General features: G+C 33.5%; 3 protein-coding genes across 5 annotated transcripts; 2 read left to right on the top strand and 1 right to left on the bottom strand.

The window, feature by feature from the left end:
- Positions 1–4,597, top strand: LOC105327489 (ras-related protein Rab-1A). Its single transcript, XM_011427993.4, has 7 exons — positions 1–159; positions 1,006–1,078; positions 1,213–1,260; positions 1,422–1,469; positions 1,596–1,691; positions 3,273–3,404; positions 4,107–4,597. The coding sequence occupies exons 1-7, from the start codon at positions 137–139 to the stop codon at positions 4,302–4,304; spliced, it is 618 nt and encodes a 205-aa protein (XP_011426295.1). The 5' UTR covers positions 1–136; the 3' UTR covers positions 4,305–4,597.
- A 2,218-nt stretch (positions 4,598–6,815) lies between these two features.
- Positions 6,816–9,935, bottom strand: LOC105327490 (rRNA-processing protein FCF1 homolog). Its single transcript, XM_034469170.2, has 8 exons — positions 9,872–9,935; positions 9,400–9,473; positions 8,822–8,896; positions 8,180–8,328; positions 7,840–7,912; positions 7,534–7,621; positions 7,317–7,411; positions 6,816–7,070 (listed from the first exon to the last, which is right to left on the bottom strand). Exons 1-8 carry the CDS (start codon positions 9,872–9,874, stop codon positions 7,022–7,024), a joined length of 606 nt encoding a protein of 201 aa, XP_034325061.2. The 5' UTR covers positions 9,875–9,935; the 3' UTR covers positions 6,816–7,021.
- Positions 9,936–14,366: 4,431 nt separating this feature from the next.
- On the top strand, positions 14,367–27,336 carry LOC105327493 (solute carrier organic anion transporter family member 4A1). 3 transcript variants are annotated; one of them, XM_066089231.1, is made up of 13 exons: positions 14,367–14,387; positions 22,524–22,585; positions 22,829–23,148; positions 23,339–23,536; positions 24,002–24,110; positions 24,250–24,377; positions 24,473–24,597; positions 24,719–24,857; positions 25,495–25,693; positions 25,829–25,988; positions 26,287–26,477; positions 26,564–26,628; positions 26,767–27,336. In XM_066089231.1, exons 1-13 carry the CDS (start codon positions 14,382–14,384, stop codon positions 27,156–27,158), a joined length of 2,094 nt encoding a protein of 697 aa, XP_065945303.1. In that variant the 5' UTR covers positions 14,367–14,381; the 3' UTR covers positions 27,159–27,336. The 3 variants fall into 3 exon arrangements, with proteins under 3 accessions (XP_065945303.1, XP_065945302.1, XP_019922495.3); XM_066089230.1 differs by lacking the exon at positions 14,367–14,387 and adding an exon at positions 15,693–15,762; XM_020066936.3 differs by lacking the exon at positions 14,367–14,387 and adding an exon at positions 18,789–18,898.
- The last annotated feature ends 26 nt before the right edge of the window (positions 27,337–27,362 follow it).

The raw sequence follows: 27,362 nt of genomic DNA, 5'->3' as shown, positions 1-27,362 counted from the left end.
TGTGCATGCGCATTCACGAAGGAGGAAGCCATATTGAACGAAGGTGTACGACGAAGCAACACAGTATTTATACATTTTTAATACAGGAATTCTGAGGAGGAACTGTACAAGAATAACTTAGATTCGTTAACATATTATGTCCACAATGAACCCAGAATAGTAAGTATACCGTACAACGATTAGAATTGCATTTAAACGATCTACGTCATCATTCGTCATCGTTCTGTTGAAATCGACCTGTCACATATTCATTGTGTGTACTTTGTCTCGTGACTAACTATCTTTATATAAGCTTCAGTTATCATTCTATTTGTCTATCTTCAAACTAATTAAATTGATTCTTTCAAGTAAATCTTCTGTAGAGAAGACTTGCTCTATAATTATATTTGATTGGACATCAGCTGTTGATAACTGTAATGTCACCTTAGTTCAGCTTTTAAGACAACACGTGTAACTTACATGAAATGGTCAATATCCTGTTGAATTACAGTGTAACACCTAGCAATAATGTCTGATGGGTATTGGAACCTAATACAGCTGTTGTATAGTACAGATACATTACCACTGACCTTTTTGTTTAAAAGTAAAACAGTACCTGGTATTTGTATCCAAGCAACAGTTTAACTGGCAAAATATGAACAGATAGTTACCCTTAATAAGTACTAGGTAAAAGATATTTCATCAAATCCATGATATGTAAATCATCTTTTTTGTGGACGCATTCATCTACACGATTGGTTTATTACACAACAATGTGCGACTCATATGACATCAGTGTCTGTTACAATTTTATTTCTGTGCATGTATATCAATGACATTTAATAACTTATACACGTTTGTTCAGAATAGTCAAAGTACTATTGATTATGTTTAGATAATTAGAAATAATAGCAAAAGAGGATGCACAACTTAAAAGTATATAATGATTTTTATTACTATAGAGGGGATCAAAATGTACAACAAAATAATATGATAATGATGAATGATACCGAAATTTATTTTCAGTGACTACCTGTTTAAACTTTTGCTGATCGGTGACTCAGGTGTTGGAAAGTCTTGCCTACTTTTGCGGTTTGCAGTAAGTCTGTTGTGAAGTTTTCATACAAATTTTTATCAAATTATGTGTACTGAAACATGAATTAAATTTCATTTTCACGTTAATGCAGTTTTGGCAGTGATGTTGTTTAATGAGACAAATGTTGTTTTTTACAGGATGACACATACACAGAGAGCTATATAAGTACTATAGGAGTAGATTTTGTAAGTAAATTTACGATTTTTAATGCATGTTCATTTCATTTCTTTGTTCAATGACATTTGCGATTTGACCTCTACCAAATTTCTTTTCACATAACCTATAAACTGAATCTTTGTATGTTATTTTTGCTGCTCAACATTGAAGAATATTTCAATTTTTACAGAAAATTCGAACAATTGAACTAGATGGGAAAACTATAAAGTTACAGATAGTAAGTACTATTTTACATTTCATAAATAATATCTGGAGAAAAGATAATGGATGTTCTGTATAGGAATTATCAAGTAATTTTAAATGTCTTTAGTGGAACATATTAAGGTAACTCTTGTGTTTGTAGTGGGACACTGCTGGTCAGGAGAGATTCCGAACTATAACATCCAGTTACTACAGGGGTGCCCACGGTATTATCGTGGTGTACGATGTCACAGACCAGGTATGTACAGATTTGTTTAGCTATACAATGGTTCAGCATTAACCTTTAGTTATAGTCACAGACAAATAGATTTAAAGTTGGGCTAACAAAATTTATGCTTAGTCAGTCCAGTAACTCCAGTTGGACTAATAAAAAGCTCTGTTTAAAAATTTTTTCAATTATCAATGTGTTTGTCAACATTTCATTGGAAAACCCAGACTTTCTCTTTAGCATCTAGCATGATGCAAATTGATATGATACATTGTGGTGTGCTCAGAACTGCTCTAGCGAAAACAAGGGGGGTACACGGGATGTTATGGGTCATTCGATTATTTCTTTGCCCCACAGAGATGTTAGTGACAAGCGCATATATTATAAAAAATGGCTTCCATGGGGCTGCTTAGGCGTTTAAAACAATACAGGTGCAATGAATCTTCAGCAAGTTGTTCAATTTGAATTAATTGGGTTCACATTATTTGACATAAAATGCTCATTATTTATAACTGATTTTTAAAGAACTTTGGTGACAAAAAGAACATAGTAGCTCATGGCCTGGACCTTTTGCACAGATCTATTGATAGTATCTGTAAGGGTGGCATGCACTGAGATGGTGAATACACAGCTGAATGTTTAGTACTGAATCAGAATAATGTTAGCCCATGCAAAAAAATATGTCAAAAACTCATTTTGATGTCAAATTTGCACCCCTTTCTCACAAAGAATAATTTTAGTAAAAAGTGTGTATTATGTTTGGCAAAATACGGTAATGCATTTTAATTTTTTTTTTAATGAACAAATATAATTGCCTGCGGGCTAGTTAAAGTAAACAGGCACTAGTTCGGCTGGACTAATGTATAGTAAGTTAGTGTCAAATCCTGTATGCTGATTGAACTATGCCTGGATTTTTTTGGTGACACAGTGTAAGCTAAACCTCTGGAATCTCTGTTGATACACATGATATATCTGGTTGTTCGACATTTAGAATTGAACGACTGGGTTGTTTAAGATGATTGTTCAGATCCTTAGTATTAGAGACACCTTTCTAATGAAGAATGTTGAAACATCTGAATTATATTTTAAATAATTGAACTTAAAATGTAAACAACTGGTCATCTGATTTGGCTGGTTGTTTGTAACTAAGGGATATAGTTTACTATTACTTTAACATGTTTGAGACACTAACTGAAAAGCATAAATGATAATTGGGACTGACAATTTCCAGATAGATTATAAACATATTTGATCCATATTATAGAAGAGAGAGAGTTAAAATGCCTTGTTATCAATCTTAGCGTTGACCATTTGGTACATGTACATTGTTGTATATGATATTTTTACCAAGGATGTGGTTATTAAAAAAAACTCTTCTGTTTTTTACATTCATCATTTTCATTTTAACAAGAATGATAGTGAAAGAATTTGTATTTCAATTCTTCCAAGAATGTGGTTTTAAACAAAATCTGAAATACCACCTATTTAACATGCTTACAGTTACATGAACTTGCATAGATCTCTAGATTCTAGTTAGATTGAACTTGCATGTAGTGTAGATGGAAAAAAAAAATGGAGATTGTTAATTATTTCTTTACCTCTTTCTTTCAGGAGTCCTTCAGCAATGTGAAACAGTGGTTACAGGAAATTGATAGATATGCCAGTGAAAATGTCAACAAATTACTTGTGGGCAACAAATCCGATATGGAGACAAAGAAAGTTGTAGATTATACAACAGCTAAGGTCAGTACAACCAAAAGATCTGAATGTATAATGATGAAGTCAACGGTAACATAATCATGGCACAAGCTTTGTTTTCATATTAAAAAACCATGAGCTCTGTTTCTCACTTATGACTAGACGATTGACAGTATAATTTTGGCTGATCGTTAGAAATACAAGAGTAAAGTAATGTAAATAATTAAAAGTTGAAAAGTAATTTTTTTTTTTTTAAACTTGTGACCATTAAAGCTTCTATTAACAGACAACACTTGAGAGTCAGACTTTTGAAAATGAAAAGCAGGATGTGTACGTCAAAAAACATTTTGAAGAATGTATCTGTTTTTGACTCACTATCTGCAGTTCATTTTTGTATGTAATGTGTAGTTTTTTCCATGATTTAGTGGACGACTTACATTAAGTTGACTTGCATTTCAGTATGTTAGGATGTAAAACACAACTTGTAATTTAATATACATGTACTATCAACAAGTCCAGAAATTATGATGAATTGTGCTCCAGTCCTAAATAAAGAAAGATTGTAACATCATGCAAATCTATATTTTTTTTATTGAAAGTCATTGTGCATAGGCTAAAAGGTTTCTGCATATTTTGAAATAATTCTTTAGACAATCAAATAGGAATTTTAATAAAAATAGGAATTTAATTTTAAACCTTTGTTTTGTGTACTAGATATATCACTGTCTTAACTTTTATTGTCCCTAGGAATATGCTGACCAGCTCGGAATCCCATTTTTGGAGACCAGTGCAAAGAACGCTACAAATGTGGAACAAGCATTTATGACGATGGCCGCGGAAATCAAGAACAGAATGGGACCAGTCATTTCAGCCTCACCCGACAACAAACCCAGTGTTAAAATTAACGCTAGCAACCCTGTCAAGCAATCAGGGGGATGTTGTTAATTGTTGTCATTGTGTAAGACACACAATTTATATGTGGGGGTAAAACTTGCGTGATCATCATGTCCAATGGAAAATGATGGGTACTGAAATACCCATATTTGGACAATATCAGAATTTGAGACTCTAATGCCACAATATTTTAAGTTCAGATAAAATGTCACGGAAGTGGAGTCTTTGGTCTATTGATTGTTACTTTCCCTTCTTTTTATCATCTATGTGTCTAATTTTTTTTTTCTTTGCTTGTTTTTGATCATTTGTTAATATTGAATTGAAGATTTTCCTTAATAATATTATATAAAATCTCTGCAGGAAAATTCATTGAAAAAAAATTGAGGCTTTCTATTCCTACTACTTTGTTCAGTGATAAATAAATGTGTATTTATGTAAACTCAAATATATTTATGTTCCTGTACAGTTTTTCATTAGTCTTTGTATTTGTAAAATGCTATCACTTGGTGTTTCTCATGTCAGATATCAATAGCATTCCATCAGCATTTCCTTCCTATCAGTTTTACAGTTACCTTCATTACACCTGCATTGGAAGGAAGTGTGTGTTTAAAGTAGATTGGGATGGTACACATACAAATGTAGTTTATACTGACATGAGAACGGTCTTCACTGTGAAAGCATTGGTGTATTTATCACATTTTATCATATTGATCTATTTATCAGAATGACAAGTGACTACTTGTGAACATCTTTTTGCTGTGAGAATGGATCTCTGTATGTTTTATTGAAGTAGTATAGACATTACGCTCATTTGGGTCATTTCCTCTCTAACATGCCTTGCTAAATAGCCAAAAAATAACTGAATAACTGATACCTAATTTATGTTCTATTCAAGGGAAAGATTTTTCAACAAAACAAAAGCAGAAAGAGCCATATAGTATACTTCGATGTAAATACAGCTTAGACCAGATAATATTAACTGTCATATCAAGAACTGTAGCCTTCCATGTGCGTCTAATTTTTTTCCCTGGTTTGATTGAATGATATGATTGTGTACAAGGTGTTTATGTTTTTCATTCAGAAGGATATTACTTTTGTTACAGTGAATGTACCTGGTCACTTCTAATTGCTTTAGTGGAGCCGTATTTATTGGAAGGTTGAATTATGTCAAATTGTCACCTGAATTTAACAGATGTAAAAGTGCATAATTTGAAAATGTAATTAAAAAAAAAAGAATTTAGAAGTAAATATTTTTAATAAGCAGTTATAGTTTGTTTTCAAGGAAAGTGGGTAACATCACCATTCATGGTTGTGACATCTTATGAGGGGAAAAGGTGTATGGTTTTAGGTATGAAGGAATGAACCAAAATAGTTGTTTATGTGTGATACCATGTTTTGTGAAGGAGTGTTACATGGGAGCAATTGAACTTCTTGCCTCTCGGGAGCAGGCAGGCTTGTTACTTGATGATTTGTGCTAAATCCTCTACTCATCAGTCAACAAATAAACAATAATAAATCTTTTATCATGTTTTTTTTCTAAATATGATTTCTGTGTTGTGTACAGTAAAGGTTGTTTAAATAGAAATCAATGGACCACAAGTCTTGGACAGGATCCACATTTACAACAAGAGGCCCAGGGGCCACATCACTCATCTAAGCAACAATAGCCATAACTGATCAAATCAGCATTATGATATCAAAATCAAAATATCTTGACAATTAGGTATGGTTAGATCTTGTAAAAAAGTAAAAAAAATCTGCCAATTTTCATCCACATATTTTCTTGGCAAATACCAAGCCCCTTTATTTGTCTCAGTATTTGTGAGAAGTTTTCTCTATTCCTATATTATTAAAGAGATTTTTTATTCCTAAATACCCCCCCGCCCCCCCCCCCTTTGTGGTCCCCACTTTTTCCAAGGGAATCGTGGTCTGATCGAGCTTCAATCTGCACAAGTCGTGCCTTCACACAAGTTTCAGCCTTTGGCTCATGTGAGCTAAAAAGGAAATGTGCAATATGATGGTTGGCAGGTTAATGCAGTACCGCATATAATGGTATATACATGTACTTTTAAATCATTAATGGACATAAATTGGCCCAATTCCTTCTTCCTGTGTTTAGCCTGTAATGCAGAGTGCATTTGGATCCAAACTCTTGAGTGTTAAGAGGGCTGGACAGTCATAGCCATTTTTAGACTATAGTAATCTTGAGATAAAAGAGTTCTGTGTAATGATACTGGAAAACAAGAATTTTCAGTAAAATATTTGGAATTTCTTCCATACTAAATTTTCATCTTTAACTGAACTAAGCAGGTGATTTGTATTACATAAACATTCTGTTTTCTCTTCTTCATTCAATAAATCCAACCATTGTCAAAATGGTGTGATTATGTTTGTCTATATACAGAGCTTCTCGGACCTCGGATGTATATTAAAAGAGGCTTAGGACTGCCTCTTATTGGTTTATATACCCAATATGACAAGGAATTCAATTCTTTAAATGCACAAGTTATGGCTAATTCTTGTTACGTGTATATACAATTATTATTTAATATCAATATCACATAAGGTTTTGTCCTTTATTTGAGCTTTCTAGTGCACAAAAATATGCACAGACCAAAATCATTTACAAACATGGATAACACTTCCAATTAGTTAAATAAAGTGCATGTATATGCACATCATTGTACTCGGTATGCTTTTATGCACAAACTTTAGTCACAAATCACAGATCTTTTCCACTTGGCAATTCCCTTACTTCCCTTGGATCATCACGTTTTGGGGGCACCAAATGCATCTGGCATTCTTTCTATTGAATACCTGTAGAAAAATTCAGTTACATGAATTTTTTGAGAAACAAATGGATGCATGAAAATAGACATACATTATTTAATAAATATTATGTATTGCGTACAGTATCAATTTGTTATATTAAAATAAGAAAATACTAAACTCAGGAGAATTTTTCGAGAAACACATGGAAATTGAAATACATTATTTATTATTTACAGTACCAATAATATTGTCTGTTACTTTAAATAAGAAAATACAATATATTAAACTTACCTGTGTTGTTGCAAGTACATGATGGGTACCCCTGGGATCTTTCGGATTCTTCTCCTCAAATCTTTATCACAAGTGGCAACAATGTAACATTTGTGCTATAATAAAATAATGTACATGTAAAATCATATCAATTTATACCTACTAGATATTCAAATAATTCAAAATTAATTCAAAGTGTAATTCAAAATTCTGATACGATATGATTGTGTTTGTTTACCTGGGTTATCCTTTGCACAATACAATCATCAGCATAAGTTCCTTTGTGTAAACATGGCAACCTTTTGAATCTGGGATCTCTTGCAATTCTGTATATAATTTTAACAACATTAAAGCAATCATGTATCCAAATGAAGGCATTACGTTCAGATCGTTTTGCGATAGATGATGATTAACATGTACATGAAAAGGTAAAAGCAATTTTATTCAGAAATCATCATGTCACTTCAAATGACTTATCTGTTATTACACATTAAATACAAAGAAACAGCAAACTGAACGTTGTTAATGTACTTGTATATTATACCTCAATGCTACTCTGTATTTGGAGCCCAACTTTTCCAACTCCCCCATGACACAATCGGTTATATATGGAATACCTAAAATTAAAAAGTTAAGATGAATCAGCCTTAAATCTACATCTTTATTAAGCTGTATATCATAGAATGATAATTATCTGAATGAATAATCTGGAATAAATCTATAAAAATCTTTATGAAGTTGTACATAGTCATTCTTTTTTTTAATGTGTCAAAATAAAATGCCCTTTAAATGTATATACCCAAGTACATGTATTACTAAGTATGTGTAATGTTTTAGCTTGTCTTTGGGTGCTTAGCAGTGTGCTGAAGAATAGGAAGACTTACATTTGGCATACAGGCAATCCATCATTGACTGGATGATTTCCAGTTTGTTTTTGATCGAAAAATTAATGAAGTTTGTGTCCACAATTATATGGTATGGAGGACCTAACTGGGTGTTGTATTTGAAGAACATGGCCGAGGATGCCTGAGGTCTGCAAAACAATTTAAAGTATTGTGTAATTACATTAATCAGATCGGATTTCTTCTTCAATATTTTGTGGTTTCATCAATATCCATACAATTTTTTTGGTATTTCGTTGTTGAGTTTATCCATAATCTTCAATGTCCATCGAAACCCAGTATCTCATAACATATTGCACTGAAAGATCCTATCATTGGCTATGAATGAAAAATATTCTTTACACTATCATTTTCACAAAATCCACAAAAAAGATGCCCACAAAGATAAAATAAAATCACAGTAAATAAAATAAAGATTAGATGATGCCTACTATTGATTACTTTCATCTTTTCAAAATCAGCTTCATTTTAATACTATAACAAGATCTGAACTTCTTAACACCATTTCAAAAAAAAAAAAGATGTAGGGCTACTCAGATATGATGTTTTCAGCAGTGCATGAGCTAATACTACTATTGTAACAGTACATGAACTAATGTATCATGTATTTACAAAAGTACTTACAGATTTCTTTCTGTTATATTCTCTGGATTTGGCTTTTTTGACTTTCTTTTCTTTTTCTGTCGCTCTTCATATTTACTTTAAAGAAAATTCAGAACATGATAATCATTGTCCAGCAACTGATGTAATATTGCATGAACATATACTCTATTACATAATGGCATTTCTTAGATTGTTATATCTCTTTTTATGTTTAAGGTACTTGGGGTTCATTTAAATCCCTTTATACATGTAATTTACTATTGACCAAACCCACTCTTTCTATTAGAATATTGCTCTTCCTTGAAAGTAAATGTTTTTTAAAATCAAAAGTTCAAACTTTTTCCTTTCTTATAATTAATATTGAAACCCTCACCCCTTCCATTTGCAAACATGTATATTAAGACCACTGCAGGTCATGGTTTGGAAAACAAAACCTTGAATCATTATCATATACTACTAAGATTGCTCTGACGTCAAAATATGATATATTCTGTCACAGGCACTAGCAGTTAATTTAAACATCTTGTGTCTACGGGCATATTAAGTTACTAATCATATGCATAAGAATCTTATATATGCTCATTACATAGAGTACTTACATGCGCGAATCTTTCAGATTTATCATGCGTTTCATCGCAGCATAAGTCTTAGCTGCTTTGGTTTTTCCTTTACCCTATATAAATCAAAATAAAGATATAAAGGCATGAAATCTCAGTAAATTTCTAAGTATTAAGTATTAACATTTCTCATTTTTACTTTATCAATTTCAGAAGGTTATAGATTAATTTGTTATTTATTGTTACATTCTGAAGAAACTATTAAATGTCAGATACAAGAAACAGGCGCGTGCATCATACAGGAGGTCTATTTACTTTATGCTACTGTATTTATAGTAAATGGGCCTCAATATTGTGTGAAACAAGCGCCCGTGTCCACATCCCTTTTTCTGTCAAACACGGATATTTCATTCAGTTAAGTTCGTCTGTACAGTTCAATTAACCAAGAACATTTATTAAAATATAGTTTGCCTTGATTAACTTAGGATTTATTCTCATAAATTTATATACTTGCCATTTTTGATTACAGGTTCGATTGTCAACAGACTTCTCAACGTGCAACAACCGGAAGTATGGATAACGAGGTAAAGCTAATGTCACTAAATTGCAGGGAAAAAAGCAATATTTCATCTAAACTCTATCAAACAATAAAAATTTTGTTGCCGATATGCAAAAATGTTCGAAATTTATCGACAAAATAAAATTCAAAACAAAATGAAACGTTCAGAATTTATTTTTTAATTTTATAAGCACTCTCTCGAACAATTGTTATAACACCGATCCCGATAGCATTAATTGACGGGGACCATTTCTCAAACCTTTTTTCATAATAATGATTGAAAAAAAAAGCTATTAGGTAAACTTTTTTTTTAAATGAAATTTTTCATGCAAAAAAAAAATAACAAACTTAAAAGACGACTTTAGCTTAACTTTAAATAAAAAGAATGTAATAGACAAACTATGGTAAAATCACGCGAATGTTCATGTTTAATACATTTTATATTTTTAACGTGTGAAATACATTATACTATAGTTTAAAACAATGTACTTAATTAAGGACCATTTAAAAGCAGCAATTTTATAATTATATAAAATTTGGCAGAGAAAAAACCACCATACTTTCGACTTTCAGTTGCGGATCTAGAAAAGGGGTGGGGGGTTATGGGGGTTACAACCACTCCTTTAAAATCGCAAAAAGGAGAGAGGATGGGACAAGAGTGAGACACCAAACTTTGGCGTACCTTTGCTGCATAACGCAACATACGTGATATATTTAACAGTTTATGTAACTAACTGTAATCATATATGTGTCGATGAGTAAAATCGTTTGATAATACACCAGCGCTCCACTTAGGTTTACCCATTGTCTTAATTAAGCTACGGCCCACAGTCCGCTTAAATATCTCCAAGATGGATCAATAAGGAGGGAGGGGTCCGCCCCTTGACTCCCCCTCCCCCCCCCCCTCGTGGATTTTTTTTTTTGGGGGGGGGGGCTAAGATTCGCATAATTTTAAATCAATAATATCTTGAAAGTTATGTATGACGAGTTGAGGATCTGAGAATCTTTACTGATTGTAATTAATGATTGAAAGAAATAAAAACTGCGTTCATACTTTAAAAATCTGAAATAGTATATTTTTTGTCAGATCATATTGGGAAAGAAAATATGAATGGAAGCACGTATACCCCAAATTGCCTGCAACTTAACACTAACCTATACATGATCATGTGCGACGATTTTATTTACATACACTCGCCCCTCTCCCATTCTTTACCCCCCCCCCCCCCCCCCCCAATCGAATTCGCCTGTATTGCATGTAATGTGACTATTAGGTAGATTTTGTTAGTTTTTGCCAAAAAAAAAAACCTATGCATTGAGACCTATCTTATGAAGAAAATAGTATAAAAAAATCAACGATCATAAAATACTTGATTTGACCTTGTCAACTTGATCCAGACATTGATGTCTCTTATATTCTGAAGTATTGAAGTGTATCTGTAGTGTCCATGTATCCTGTTGTCTTTTACCACAACGACCAGAATGAAGATAAACAAAATTTCATCGCCTTCTTATCTTTTAAACAGCTAGATACATAAAAAGTGACATGGATAAGCGTTTCAAGAAAAGACTCGATCAGCGCAGACGACACGTTTATGGTCGACTCTCCTCACAGAAGTCCATACCGCCAAAATATCTCGTTGTTATTTATGAGAATATTGCCTGTCACTTATAAAGTTCTCATTTAATATATCAATTTGTTTGTTTCATAAATTAGTGTCATCAGTAAAATTGTGAGCTTAAAATAATGTTTTTAACTTTCCCCCTTTTTGCATATGCGCATGTGATGTTTTCTACACCATATAATTTATTGGGTTTTTTTACTCACTATCACTATGCAAATTTAAAACAAACTTAGAAAAAAAAGATTAATGTGTCAAGCTAGCCATTATATATTGCAGTACTGAAAGTGAAAAAGGAAAACACGCACATCAGTTTGCATGTACATAAACTGAGTTGTCGAGCGTTTACAAAATGACGACAAAACGATAATGACAATGATGATAATGTATTATACACCTTCAACCCAGGTAAGCACAAATTGGAAGAATTACGTTAAATAACTATTCTGACAAACATTTATTCTTTTTAAATTCATTTCACAAAGCAATAAGGGACAAGTTGACGAAATATTCTATAGATTTTTGCCGTACACAGGAATTTGTCATTATCAAGGTACAATTATTGTTTCTCCTCATCGTACTGAGATGCATTCACTCTGCTGTGTAAAAACTATAACGTCACAGAATTTGACCATTTTTACAGCTTACTAGCAAAGCGAGCTACCGTACTGAGTATGCTTTTTCGAGTTTTCAATCAAGATTAATGAATTCAATTAACCCATAGTTTGACAATTGTGACCACAGGCAATGTTACCATGACACGACCAAAATGTATTTACGCGAGTTCCACTCCGATCATTGCTTACATTACAACTTAGAATGGTTTACACTCATTCTGGATTCAATACAACCACCGACCTGCGTGCATCTGAAAAAAAAATCAAAGAAAGTTACGTACAGACAGCTTCGCAAATTCTTACTGAGATAGACCAATATTCTGCAAGTTTTGTACCGTTACAGATGTGCCCAATGATCGAAAGGTAAGCGTGACGTTTCCTCACTTGGTCTGCATGTACATGTACAGCAAAAAATGGCGGAATGTATATATCTGTCTGACATATGATTTGAGGTTAAAGAATATGTACGTACATTTTTTCGTTTCAATATTTTTTGGTAGCTTTATCATTCTTTGGCTTCAGAAATGTGTCATTGCTTCAAAATTAACCTTTCTGTTACAGCGGTCTGGTGCTTTTGAATCTTAAAATGACTTTTTGGTTATTCATAGACATAAACTGGAAGGTAGAATTTTGGAGGAAGCTATTCTCAGCATCGTATTGAGATGTATTCAGCTCGACTTTGTGGAATGAATTATGGCGTCAGTGCGCCACAGAATTTGACCATTATTACAGCCTCTTGGCAAAGTGAGTACTTTTTGTACAATATATATTAAAATGAATTGTCCCATTCTCTAAATTACGCATCGAATATATATACAATGTAATATATTTCAAGTATAGCTAGATTAGTAGATCAGATATGTATTCTAAAAACTTGGGTTCAAAACCAAACAATATCGAAAGCTCTAAAGTTAACCACGGATTTTACTTTCTGGTGTCTGATTAATGCAATACAAAACTGGTATATATTAATAAGTACACATTTAAACACGTAGACTAGAATCTGCTAACAACAGGTATTCGAGAAAGTGTAATGCATTATTATAATTTTAATAATATTAAAAAAAGTTCTTTACCACCAACCCTACCTACCCCACCAGCAGCCCCTTCTCCCCAACATGTAAAAACAAACAGGTATATATCAAATATAACATTCAACAGAGTTACATAAAGTAATACATGTTTATTTGAGGTACTTGTAATAGGTTTTTGAATTATTTTTGCGGACTGCATTAAATACTAGACTAAGTACTAGTGTAAATATCTTTGATCGATACCAATATATTTTTATGCACTTTCATGCATCATGTGTGAAAAAGTTATAGATATACATATATTGAATACATGTATATACATTTACTTTCTTTGTTCTTTACACGTTTCACACATACGATGTAAATGCGACAATCACATCACATGAAAGACATTATGGTGGAACCTTTCTTAAACGATTAAAACCATGTAGGTCATTCGATCCTTCAGTATACATAACAAAGGATCGACCGCTACTTTATAGTCCGTATAAAACATCAAAAAGAGGGTACTAAATACTGTTTATATTTCGCTTTGAATCTCTCTTCTGTACAAGCATTCATTGAGAATTCAATTAATAAATGTTAATTTTAATAATTGTCGATTAGAACCTAGCATATGTGTTATGTTGCATACTGTTGTAAGAGTATGAACAAAATGCTGTCCATGCGCAAAATAAAAATGAAATTTTATTAAATTTACATAGTGAAATTATCGCAAATATGTCTCTGACCCCTCCTGGCAAACGCCCCCCCCCCCATTGGATTAGGAATTTCATGTGCGGGAAATATTTTTTTTTCCTAGCTATAGGTATACTACGTGCCCCTCCCCCACGGATTAGGAAATTCACGGTTTAGGGAATTTTATTTTTCCTAGGTATGAATTTTTTGGGGAGTTTTATGTTAACTACGTCTCTCCCCCTCCCCCCCCCCCCCCCCAACGGATTAGGAATCTTATGATTTTGGGCCTTTTACTTTGCTTGTCAAGATTTCTGATGATTAGTAGTGTAGACCCCCCCCCCCCCCCCGGGAAAAATTTTCTGGTTCCGCGCATGCTGTCATGTGCAGAATGTCCAGCTTTTAATATTGTGTCTTATGTTAAAATCAAGGTAGACTAAACACGTGTTTTCCTATAATGACTTGGCTTTACCGTCTAACATAGAAATTAATATCATAAAACGCCTCAACTTTTAAAATGAAGGTAAGCAATTTCGAAAACTGTTCTTCTTTTTATGTACAATGTATTTACACTTTTGTTTAAAATCAAAATATTCTACTGGGGCATTTTTTATGCATTGTACGCAAATTCAAATTTTAAGTCATTTTTCTATCTAAAATAACCAAGAGACACTCTCGTAAAGTTGTCTTTATTCTACAGTTTACTTCATTGAAAAGTATGAATTGTTTATCAATATACAGTTTTTATGTATGAAACTTCTTTTTAATTAACATAACATATCCTGTGTTCAAATTATTTTTCTTTCCACGTATAAAGTTTGGGGAGTTAACATTATTAATTTACTGCGCAAATTATAAATAATACTATGGAAAAAACTTTCTGAATACTCGCATGCTGATTTTGCAAACTTGCTTTAGGGAGTATCATTTGCGATTTGATTTTAAAAAATATTTTATGCTTAACTTTGAGACTTTCTATACGTAACGGGTTATGTAGCGAAATCTACATATATGTTTTTTTGGAAGTTGTCAGTAATATCTCTAAAATATTTCGCTACAATATGTTGTAATTTTTAAACCGATAAATGATTGCATTTAAGTATTTTATCGAGATAAGAGTATAAAAGGTTTATAAAAATAGTCGCTGCGAACCAGCAGTTTATCTCTGGTAAATCGCGAAATCAAGTAGTCGCGAATAGAAGTTGGTTCACAGTATATTAAGATGTTTAAAGAACTTTTATCAGATGTTCAAATGTAGCAATTAGTTTACCCGTTTGTCATAAAATATTACGCCACCAACTCTAGCAAAACATAGGAAGAGAATTGCAATAATGTTTTTGTTGGTGGTAAACGCATGAACTGACACTGTTTAAGAGAATTGTCCTGTTATCTTTTTTTTATATTCTAAATTAGTAGAATTCGCGATCGGGCGTACGAGTAGAAACAAAAGACTTTTAGAAATGGTAGATCAATACAAAAGAAATTCAGCGAACGAAACACGAAAAGCTAGAAAAAATGTCGATTTATATGTAGTAAAGAAAAATACAATTAATTTTAATTTTTTTATCCATTGTACCAATGGATAAAAAAATTAAAATTTATTGTATTTTTCTGCTAAATTAAAACCGGTATCAACAGAAATTATTCTCAAACTCATTTAATTCCTCTTCGAAGTTTTATATAGTAAAAATTCAACAACATAAACATTAATGGTAGAACTGCCGCATATAGAGTTTGTGGTCATAACCAATGTTAGAGGTCACTATGTATTACAAGAGTATAGCTATGTAAGGACTAATAAACTGACCTTATCTTAATTGTATATAATAATGCTGCATTACTCTCACGGTGATGATTCTAAAATGTCCACCTCTAGGATACACCCGGGATACCCCGAGGTAATTGTTTAACTTTTGACCAAAATATTTTGATTTTTTTTTTCATTATTAGGCTTTGTAAGACTTTGATTATATATATATATATATATATATATATATATATATATATATATATATATATATATATATATATATATATATATATATATATATATATATATTAAAACGACACTTTTCCAAATTGATTTTTTCGCGGAATACTTTTAAAAAATTATTTTATTTTTATGTAAAAGTTTGTTTTATTAAGGATTTTTTAAAATTGATTACTAGTATACCATGCAGCAAATAGTGGCTAAACATAATATCGGTAAAATCGTAAATGTGCAAATCGGGTCACATTTACATTTTACTTTACAGATTTTTATAATTCACTCGTACATTCTTATCAGTAAACAGAATTACGTTATTTCTTTTAGATATAATATATATTATATAATATATATATAATATATATTATATAATGCAATGCATTATACTTTATATATACAATGTACGTAATACATGTATTTCAAATAATTTTTTTTCTCAAAACAGCATGTACTGTATGTACACAATAAAACGTGCGTTCAGCTGACATAGAGTTGATAGCTGATACATGTAAATGTAAATGCATTTTTCAATCAAACATATATTTTTAAAATCAAAATTAACCATGCAAACAATGACAAATATAATTAATGTATATAAAAAGAGGCTAAAGGAATAACCATGTCATTTCAATCTAATACTGAAAAAAAACATGGAGGGGAATTATGCATGATTTTAGTTTGATACAATTTATATTCAATGCATTGAAAATGTTATGATTTTTCATCTTCCGTATAGAAACATTCGTAGATCTCATTCATAATACGAAATCAAAATCGTATCTCTGATGTTATATGAAATTAATCATTTTAATAAATAGAATGCATAGAATCCTTCAGCATTTCACCAGTTATAGTAGTCAGTCGATGAATTGTTAGATCTTGATCATTAACTTTTTTTCGAATTGAAAATTCCAACTCTGTTCTTTTCTGAATTAGTAATTTTCAAATACGTCATACGAGACACCTTTTTCTGAGGTTGTTTCTGATGTTTTGGTAAAATATATATTTTTCAATAAAAATGCTAATCGTCTAATCTTGTTACCACAAATAACTGTTGAATTAAATGAAGAAAAAAATAAAAATTCTTTTGACACGTACTTTTGATTCAGTTCCCTAAAAATGCAACTGCGCAAAAATGTGCGCAGACAATTTACTAGGCCTTTTTAAAGACTAAGGTAAATGTGAATAAATACTCTGACTTCTATGGTTTATCATTGACTTTATCGGTTTGTTACCTCTGTGAATTATATCTGTCAACACCAACAAAATACCATAAAGTGTTAAAGTACCATGACCTGTATTGACGAAAAGTTCGTCGGATTAAATTATGCGACAAAGACAGGTTAAGATGTCAAATACTGAGTCAGGGTGTTACACATATACAAGGTCGATATCTATTATTAGAAGCTGTTATGAATGATTTTTATTTGACTTAAATAGTACTCCAAATTCTTATTATTTCACAAAAGGCACATGTAATTTAGTACTTTAAAAGACGTATTGTTGTCTGTCACAAACCAAGCCTGCTGAATCACCACGTGATCGAAGTTTTGAACTTTTGATATATGTACAAAAATCCTCGCGATGTTTTAATTCATTTAACCCAAAAAACATTCAGATATTGTTTTGACAAGTTATATCGTAATTAACAATAAATTCGAACTTGCAATTTTTCTTGTTTAAAAATCCATGATTTAGTAATTATCAACTGTGGGGTTTTTTTCACCCTTGGGATGTCCTCTCCCCATTAGTAAGCGTAAAAATTCAAACTCTGAAAAAAATATTTTAAGAGATGTCCCATAGATCCAATAAATTTTGATGTTTTGCGACACTTTAAGGGCCACTCCTTAAAGCTGTCATCGTTTTACAAAAGTATACACTATCTAACGGATCAGCATCTATATATAATGGAGGACTTGGGTTGACATTTGACATATACTAGACCAATTGTTCAAATACTGCCATCAAGTAAAAACACGCTTTTAAGGCCCTTGTAACACAAGCTGGACAACGTTAGATTCGGTACAGATAGTGGACCATAGTGGACCTTAGTTGAACCTCCGATTTATGTATTATATCCTTGATTTTTAAGTTTTTTCTAAAGGGTCAGTCGCGACATATCCGAAATCTATTCGAACTCGCGGCCAAAATGTATCGCCGTTGCAACACCGGGCGTAAAGCCAATAAATTGAGAATATACTCCAGTCACATTTTTCACACATAACTTTTTAATCACCTTTTTAAATCAGTTTTTAAACATGTTTGCCGTGGATTTGAATGGTAATAGATATTAAGCAAGAGTTACCATATAAAATTAATCACTCTTGTAAATGAAGTCTTTTTTCAGATTGTGATGTTTGGTTTAAATTAAAATTGATTTAGGATGAAAAAGTTTGAATTCACATTGCCCCCTTCCTTTAAAAGAGAAAATGTTATAAATCTATTCTAGATTTACTTAGCTTGTTACTAAAGTGACCCTTGTGTTAAATATTTCATTAAGGTAAGCTTGCTGTGTTTTAAATAAGCCATGACAGCTATCATTTTCATCAAATTACTCAAAGTACAGCATATAACACTTAATATATACTACACGCTAGAATTCTTATGGTATCTACATGTAATTTTAGTTACTTTTACTAAAGTTGTAACAAATATGGTCCCTATATATTACATAAATATCTACACGCCTTGTTTTAAATAATAACAAATATTTATCAATTTTGTCAAAGCAATCAAAATACATCATGCTAATATATTAGTTAAAAAAAAAATCATAAACGGTAGAAAAAAATACCTCTATCAAAAAAAATCAATTTTGAAAAAAACCCAAACAGATTAATACCTATCCCAATGTCCTAATCAAGAACTGTGAAACTGATCGTCTGTAGCCTCACATTTCTTATACGGTCTATCCCATGCTGGACAAATATAAATATTTTCCTATGTTAATCAAGTACTTGAGAACTCTGGCAAACAGGACACCAGTTTACTCAAGGTAACCCATTCATTGAAACCCAGCACCATTCTTGGGCCGTCTGAACAATATGGTAAGTTATTCACTTTTTGATTTAAAAAAAAAAATCCCAGATGTTCTCCGAGTTGTATAGTTAGTGTGGATTCGTTGGCCTCAACAATTCTTTTCTGGTAAATAGTCTTCAGGCACGTAGCATCAGGGGGGGCCAGGGGGGGGGCCTGGCCCCCCCCACTTTTTCTCGCAGCAACAAATTTTTTAAAATTTACCTATAAAAAAATGAATCATAATGGAGTTGGCCCCCCCCCCACTTTTTTGGAAGTAAGTAAAAAATTGATATGAAAATAAGGAAATGACTAGTCAAATTGAAGTTACCCCCCCCCTTCCCCCCCACGGATTAGGAATTTCATGATTTGGAGGAAAAAAAATTTTGGTAGGGAAGAATTTTTTTTTGAAGTATAGTTGAGTCCCCCCCACGGATTAGGATTTTGAAGATTTTTGGAAACTTTAAATTTCCTTTTTTTTTTTTTCTTTTTTTTTTTGCTTGTGAAGATTTTTTGGATGGGTCTGGCCCCCCCCCCCCCCCCCACTTTCAAAAACGATGCTACGTGCCTGGTCTTACAGGTGAGAAACAAGTTTGCAAAATTTTATGAATTTGAAATACAAAACCTAGAATTCTTACAGGAAAAATAAATCACGAATCTGTTTTAAAAGTGTGTAGATAATGTTTTGTATTATTATACCGGTTTGCTTCTGCTTGTACTTGTAAAAAAAAAGTCTTTATTCATACCGTTTTCATTCCAACCATGTGCATATTCAAACTAAACCTTTCTTCATTGAAAAAAGATAAATATGATTAAAAAAAATATCAGTAGAACAAATCTGGTTATTTCATTTAGTTTAAAACATTGCGTATCGTTTATGCGTTCTCAGGGGACTTGATTAGAAATTCAACCTGTGGTAAATTTTAAACTTAACAAGTAGTGCAAATTTTATGCGATCTAACAACATAATAAACTAATAAAATTGAAATAATTCAGTAGTATAACAATAAAACGGTGGAAATAATTGACGGGAAACAAAAGTAGGGAGAGGATAATCTACCTAGGAAACCTTATATGTAGTTTCTAATGAATTACATAACCACATTACGCGGGCATGTTAAGGCTTCCCGATGGATTTTACAGCGATATATTTACATTCTACTGTGTTTTTCCATTAAATTCCGTGATGTTTAAATGCCTCTAAATGCAACAAGTAGTCAAAGGTCAAATTGACGAGTTTTATTATGACGTCACAAACGTTGAACGCTGTAAACTGCAACGTCACAAGCGAAAATCAAAGTTCACGCTTGTGGCTGTTACTGTGGCTCTTCCATTAATGTTAACTTACCCTTAGGATAAGATAGGAATTTTAATGTATAATTCACATTTGCAGACAAGGCAAGAAGTTAAAAAATGTAAATATAAGCATTAAATCATGATTTTTTGAAGTATACACTCTCATAACTGCCGCGGTGTGTGCATACAAATTTTCATAACGCGCTAACGCGCGTTACTCAATTTGTATGCACACACCGCGGCAGTTATGAGAGTGTATACTTAAAAAAATCATGATTCAATGCTATAGTGTAGAAAGTCACTTGTCTTTACTTCATACGATATGACGTCATAATTAACTTTGACGTCACGATCTGCATTCCTGTCGATAGTTCTCAGGGAATGTATCTCAACGTTAAAGGTGAATTACATCAAACCAGTATAAAACCGCATGTTTCCTTTACATAGATGCTGCCGTTAATGCTAGACGTACAAAATTCATTCATATTAAAAACCAGTATCAAATAATCGGCAGTTGTAAAGCTTCGTTATAGGTCAAAGACTATTTATAAACTAATGGTTTGGAGACTCTCCCTGCTACGTGTAAACAACTGAATGAAGACATTTTAATGCATGTAAAACCAGCTTGGCGCAGGTGAAAGATCAACACAATTTTAGAATATTTTACGTAAAATTGGTAGAGAATATAAGTAACAATGTGAATCGTGCTACGGAAAAATACGGATTAACCCCAATTTTTTGTAAATCGCTTTTGATTAGTAAAAATGTGCATTATTTTGATGATTTTCTGGAATGTTTCAACAATATCTTCCATAAACGATATATCTATTTCTTTCCCGAGCAAGAACTTCAAAGTATATGACTTAACAAAGACTTTTTCGTAAAAATATGTATGATTTAATGTCATTAATCACCTGCGCCGATGCGATTTAAAAAGATCATTTGCAATATTAGGATTCGCCCGTCACGTGATTACAAAGAACATGTGACGTCACAAAATGCATCAAATATAATGTTTAACATCGGTTTCAATAAATGTAACATATATTTTAAGAAATACTTCCGGTCAAAGTATTTTTGCGATGATTCAAATAATATCGTTTTCCAGCCGTATTTTAGCATCGGGACGCCTTAACATTGCTGCGTAAAGTTTAATTTTCATTTGTAAAACGCATTACTATACAAGTATCAACGAACAGGGGTACTTTTAATACTATAAGTAATCAAAATATTGGTTTAACGAATAGTTAAACAGTTTTGCTTGATCAAACTTCCAGTTGTTTGTTTTTCATGTAGAACCGTGCATTGTTCCTTCAACGTACGTCTCAAGTGCGTTTAAATTGTTACACAACTAAACAAACATTTATTAAACCAGGGTGGGTCATGCATTGTTGTATATTTACATTCTACTGTGTTTTTCCATTAAATTCTGTGATCTTCAAATGCCTCTAAATGCAACAAGTAGTCAAAGGTCAAAATGACGAGTTTTTGTTATGACGTCACAAACGTTAAACGCTGTAAACTGCAACGTCACAAGCGAAAATCAAAGTTCACGCTTGTGGCTGTTACTGTGGCTCTTCCATTAATATTAACTTACCCTTAGGATAAGATAGGAATTTTAAGGTATGAATCGCATTTGCATACAAGGCAAGAAGTTAAAAAAATGTAAATATAAGCATTAAATCATGATTTTTTGAAGTATACACTCTCATAACTGCAGCGGTGTGTGCATACAAATTTTCATAACGCGCTAACGCGCGTTACTCAATTTGTATGCACACACCGCTGCAGTTATGAGAGTGTATACTTCAAAAAATCATGATTCAATGCTATAATATAAACACTCATTGTTGGATCTTGGATCATTTGCGTTATATTATGAAGATTTATGTAATCAAATTATATTTTTTTTAAGCTTAAGTGAAGGAAAAACTAAGCTCTCATTACATAAGACCGTCTTAATTTGTGGCATCTTTTCTTGAAAGTAGCAATAAATCAAGTAATGTTCACATGTATTATATGTATTACATTTATAATTGTTTCTGATAATTTCTCCTTTTTTAAAATTGAATGCACGTCATACCCAGTTACCTATATATCGCGTCATTCCTTTGGTCATTGAGAACATGACATGCACTCATTGCATGTCTATATGTACTATATATGTACAGTGCGTATAACCCTGAAGAAAATCCAAGAGAGAATGCAAACATTCATTTGATCGATTGTTGTTTGACATGTCGATTTTTTTTATTTTCCATGGGAGGTATGAATATGATAGCTTTACCAAAATTCAGGAATTATATCTAACAACTAATAACATGAAAAACCAAGAAACATTTATTAAATGTGTAATTGTAGGAAAACAAGAAATCAATACCAGAAGAAGAGGAGGACAGCAAACTTGTTTGTACGTACGGAAAGTGAGTATTGCCTCCATCCACCTGTACCCTCATTTTATTCATGTGAAGATATGACCAAATGCTGGTAACAACAGTAAATTGTTAATATATGTAAAGGTGCAACAGGAATCTTTTGTGGAAACAAAATGAAGATATGATCATACCACTAATTCAGTAACATGGTGGACAATATGGAATTCTTCATCACATCGACCATTTTTCGCCTTAGTACTACAAGTAGTACACTTCCCTTTGACTTTACAGATGGGGCCGGTTCTTCCTGAACGTGAAGTGGTTCGTCCTGTGGCTCTGTATCTTCGGTTTTGTGGAGGGTGCCGCTGTGAATGGCGTGGTTAACATCGCCCTGACCACCCTGGAGAGACAGTACAAGCTGCCTAGCTCCCAGTCAGCTCTCATCGTCAGCTCCACCGACATCGGCGCCGTATTGTTCGTTTTAGTAGTCAGTTACCTGGGAGCCAAAGGCAATCGACCAAAATGGATCGCTACCGGAAGTTTCCTGATGGCAGTCGGGTCGTTCATATTCACCATTCCACATGTGGCATCTGACCCATACGAATACGTTTGTAAGAGATTTAACCCCAACCCCCCAACCCCCCCCCCCCCCAAAAAAAAAAAAAAAGAAAAAAAAAAGATATACATTACTTAAAACATGCAAGATGCTCTTTTGGAACAATTTCGACAACATTGCCTTTCTAAGTTTTAAATATTTTAGATTAATTTGTTCTCTCATTAACGGAACTTTGTTACTTTCAGCAACCAGTGGAAACACGTCCCACGTATGTAGCTCAAGTAACTCCGACCCCGAGTGTCTGACACAGTCCGGATCAAGTTATCTGTACGTGTTCATGTTGGCACAATTTGTTCACGGTATCGGGTTCACTCCGATGTTCACGCTTGGAACAGCGTACGTAGACGACAACGCCCCTAGTACATCTACAGCACTCTATCTTGGTATACCGTTCAAAAAATTATAAAATAATGAATTTTTGAAATTCTTAAAGCAAAATGAGTTGCAATTTTCATGCTGAATTTTTTTTTACTAAAATGTTATTTTCTACTAAAATGAAAAAAAAAAATCATGCTTTTTCAATTTCTTTTAGCCTTATTTTTGAGGGAAAGCCGTGAAGAAGTCTTAATTGAAGCGAAATTGAATTATTGTCGTCCTGTACAAAAATTGAACTGCTATCTGATATTCCTTAGAAGAGAAATCAGTCTTCTGATAAATTAAGAATTTTTTAAAATCTTATTTATCAAAAAGGTTTAAGTTACATGTACATATAGACTTAGCATACTAGCAAGTTTTTGCAAATTTAGAATAAACTTCTAAAAAAAAATACAGCTCATATTGCTTTAAATTGAGCATTCATTTTTTTTTAATGGGATGAAAAGCAGTTAAATATGATTTCCCGTTTTCAGGACTGATTTATGCGATAACAGCACTTGGGGTGGCGGCTGGATACATGGGAGGTGGTCTCTTCCTCAATCTGTGGGTGGACGTTGATAAATCGGAAGTCGACGTTGCTAAGTAAGTGGCCGTTGCAATATGATATAAATTCTGCAAACCAAAGTGTGATGCGGTTAGAGAACAGAACGCAATATTAATTCGAATAGTACATTCAATTGAAACATATAGGTCTCTTCAATGAATTATTATTTATTTACAGAATCACACAGGAACTGACCCCCATGGACCCGGCTTGGGTGGGGGCGTGGTGGATGGGGTTCGTGGTCACTGCAATAGGGTTCCTGCTGGTCACGTTTCCCCTGTTTGGTTACCCTACCAATCTACCCGGTTTGCATCCCGAATATCTACTGAATTGTCCGACTTATTTAGAATGCCGAATAGTAAACATGTCATTGATTTTATTTATTCTATTCTATTCTCAGGAACAAAACATATTCGTGAAGAAAGAAAAACAGAAGCTGATAGAGAACGAGAAGAAAGAAAAAACAATGATAAGCGGCCATTGAAAGAAAAATTGTTGGATTTCCCAAAAGCTCTGCTAGTTCTTGTAAGTAAAAAAAAATAATGTAAAGTTAACCTTAACACACGAATTTAATCATATTGAAAAAAAACTTTCATATGTTATTTGAATGAATGATTTAAGTACTGTTTTATGATTGCTTATATAGGTTAAAAATCCTATGTACGTAGTGTTGAACTTCGGTGGTGCTGCAGAAACCATCATCATTGCAGGGCTTGCTGCATTTGCTCCAAAGGTTTTGGAGGAAAAATTCAATATGCTGCCTTCCGAATCCGGGCTTATAATGGGTAGGTTTGTAATAAACAACTAAATGTTGCCAGGCAGACAAACTATTACTTGGAACTTTTTTCACCGACAAGTATTCATATCGATTTTTATTAAACTTTCATGTTATATACTGAAATCTGATTGGTTTAGACGCAATTGATAATCCGTTCTTTTACCCTCAGCGTTACCAACACACTTGGCAACGGGCAACACAACGAATTGTTATATGCGCGCAAGTTATGCGCGTAAGCTTCGCAGTAAAATTCACGTCATTTCTATACTTTCCCTAAAATTTAGACATTCAGTTTAAAAAAAATAAACAGTACCAGTTTGGGAGGGTAACAGTTGAAATTGACACCCCTCGAAAACCATTGTTAACCTCCGCTTCTCGTCGGTTGACAATGGTGTTAACGTTCTCGGGGGTATGAATTTCGAATATTACCCTAAAAAACAGGCACTATTTATATAAAGGTACCCTGATCCATCAAGAGAGATAAGTTACTTAAGAAAGAATGTTACTGATACAATACTTAATATGAGTAATGTCAAAAGGCGCTTTCCGTCTTTGAAATACCCCGCTTGGCTAGATACCGGTATCATGGACAACATTTGAGTGCTAAAGAGATGCTCCGCCTTAAAATAACTGAATCTTTACAGGCGGGGTGACTTTGGCGGGGGGAGCTGGGGGAATGGTTCTTGGGGGAGTACTCATCAAATGTCTCAAGCTGGGAATCCGTGGGATGATGAGGTTGTGTCTATTGATGTCGTTCGTGGGACTGCTGGTCGGGGCCGGGTTCTTCATCAACTGCGAAGAAACCAATTTCGCCGGGATAAACTTATCATATACCAAAACTGGGTAAGTGTACTTTGCAATTGAAATAAAATGACATTCTCTGTCTCATTTGTTTTTCGAATGAATCATTTTACTTAACACTTTTAATATTCGTTTATAGACGAGTGCCGTCATAAAATATCTATTTCCTTTCGACAGGTCGCAGGGCAGCAGCGGTAACCTGGCGGGCGTGTGTATCTCGGACTGCCGCTGTAACATGAAGCAGTACGACCCGGTGTGTGGGAGTGACGGCGTGACCTACTTCTCTCCCTGTCACGCGGGCTGCAGCGACAACTACACCTCTGACGGGACGGTAAAGGTCGGTAATGATGAAACAGCAATATCCGTCTGTACCACAACTTTCTGAACATGTATAGTTATTAAGCGGACAATATTTTTCAAATGAGAGTTAACTCAACCTGGCATAAATCAAAGTACGCCATTTAATTACAGATCTGTCAAGTTTCTAGCGAATTCTTCTTTTAGTCCAAAAATGGTATCTTAACCCAAACTAACACATTTTAAAAATTGCATCAAAGCATTTTTTCATACCAATGCAAGTGCGTGCAAAGGGATGATACACCCATTACCTTGTCTATTAAAATTTACATCTGTAGACATTTCACGACTGTTCTTGCGCCAATGCCAATCTGTTCAATGCCACATCATCCGCGGCCAATAAAACTGTGGCCACTTCCGGAGCATGCGCCAGTTCGTGTAATCTCGTCTTCCTCTTCATCGTTCTCTTATTCCTCGGGATGCTGTGTACTCTGACGACTGTGACACCCGTTTCTATGGCAATATTACGGTATGTATCATTACATTACATGTACATGGATCCCCCATCTCTTTTCAACATTGTAATTTATATAGTAAGCATAATTCCTATTGTAGTTGTGTACCAGATGAACACAGGGCACTTGCTTTGGGGATGCAATGGGTGATCTTGCGGCTTTTGGGTAATGTAATACGTTCATGAAAATCATTTAAGATTGAAAACAATTATGTACTAGCAACACTAACACAATTAAAAATCTCGATGTATGCGTATGTTTCTACATGCATGTATGTAAAATGGATGTATGATTCAATGACAGGCACTATCCCTGGACCAGTGTTGACTGGTTACGTCATAGACACGGCGTGTGGACTGTGGCAGGACCTGTGTGGGGCGCGCGGATCCTGTGAGGTGTATGACCGGTACGAAATGAGCTGGCGGCTGTTCACCTGGTGGTGCTGTGTCAAAGTGTTCAGTGGATCCATGTACATCCTGGCCATGATCTTCTGGAAGGAGCCAGCCAAGTCTAACGAGAAGGTCGTGTCAGACGCCTCGGACATCAAAGGAAGGTCTCCGACCGATGTTGGGGTCGTCAATAATGGATTCCATTCGCAGGAGAATGGAAATGGTAGACTTCAGTCTCCAAACAATTCAATTGTTGCTAATGGGAGAAAGGACAGAGATGGAGTAGCAGAGTCTACATACATGTGAGGTGTATAAACTGGAGATTATTTCCGAGTGCACATAAATATGGCAATGCATAAACATATATTCTGTTCATTTTATAAATGTTACATACATATTGTGTATATAGAAGTAGCACATCTTAATGGTATCTAATGAAGTGTATGATATACTAACAGGTCTACAGAATAAATATTGAAGGATACCAGGTAGTTTGCTCTGAATAAGTTT

Source organism: Magallana gigas, chromosome 6 (assembly GCF_963853765.1).
Source record: "Magallana gigas chromosome 6, xbMagGiga1.1, whole genome shotgun sequence".
NCBI classification, from domain to species: Eukaryota; Metazoa; Mollusca; class Bivalvia; order Ostreida; family Ostreidae; genus Magallana; species Magallana gigas.
The sequence above is the reverse complement of the archived record's forward strand: the minus strand, read 5'-3'. Positions and strand labels throughout refer to the sequence as shown.

What these genes read in the sequence shown, in the direction of transcription:
- LOC105327489 (XM_011427993.4), top strand. Translation starts at nt 137, where the DNA reads ATGTCCACAATGAACCCAGAATA. An exon ending in AAACTATAAAGTTACAGATA is followed by an intron (nt 1,470 to 1,595) that starts GTAAGTACTATT and finishes TTGTGTTTGTAG; the next exon opens with TGGGACACTGCTGGTCAGGA. An exon ending in TGTACGATGTCACAGACCAG is followed by an intron (nt 1,692 to 3,272) that starts GTATGTACAGAT and finishes TCTTTCTTTCAG; the next exon opens with GAGTCCTTCAGCAATGTGAA.
- LOC105327490 (XM_034469170.2), bottom strand. An exon ending in GGATTGCCTGTATGCCAAAT is followed by an intron (nt 7,913 to 8,179) that starts GTAAGTCTTCCT and finishes TTTTAATTTTAG; the next exon opens with GTATTCCATATATAACCGAT. An exon ending in AAATACAGAGTAGCATTGAG is followed by an intron (nt 7,622 to 7,839) that starts GTATAATATACA and finishes AATTATATACAG; the next exon opens with AATTGCAAGAGATCCCAGAT.
- LOC105327493 (XM_066089230.1), top strand. Translation starts at nt 15,694, where the DNA reads ATGCTGCATTACTCTCACGGTGATGATTCTAAAATGTCCACCTCTAGG. An exon ending in ATCTACAGCACTCTATCTTG is followed by an intron (nt 23,537 to 24,001) that starts GTATACCGTTCA and finishes TCCCGTTTTCAG; the next exon opens with GACTGATTTATGCGATAACA. An exon ending in TCGGAAGTCGACGTTGCTAA is followed by an intron (nt 24,111 to 24,249) that starts GTAAGTGGCCGT and finishes ATTTATTTACAG; the next exon opens with AATCACACAGGAACTGACCC.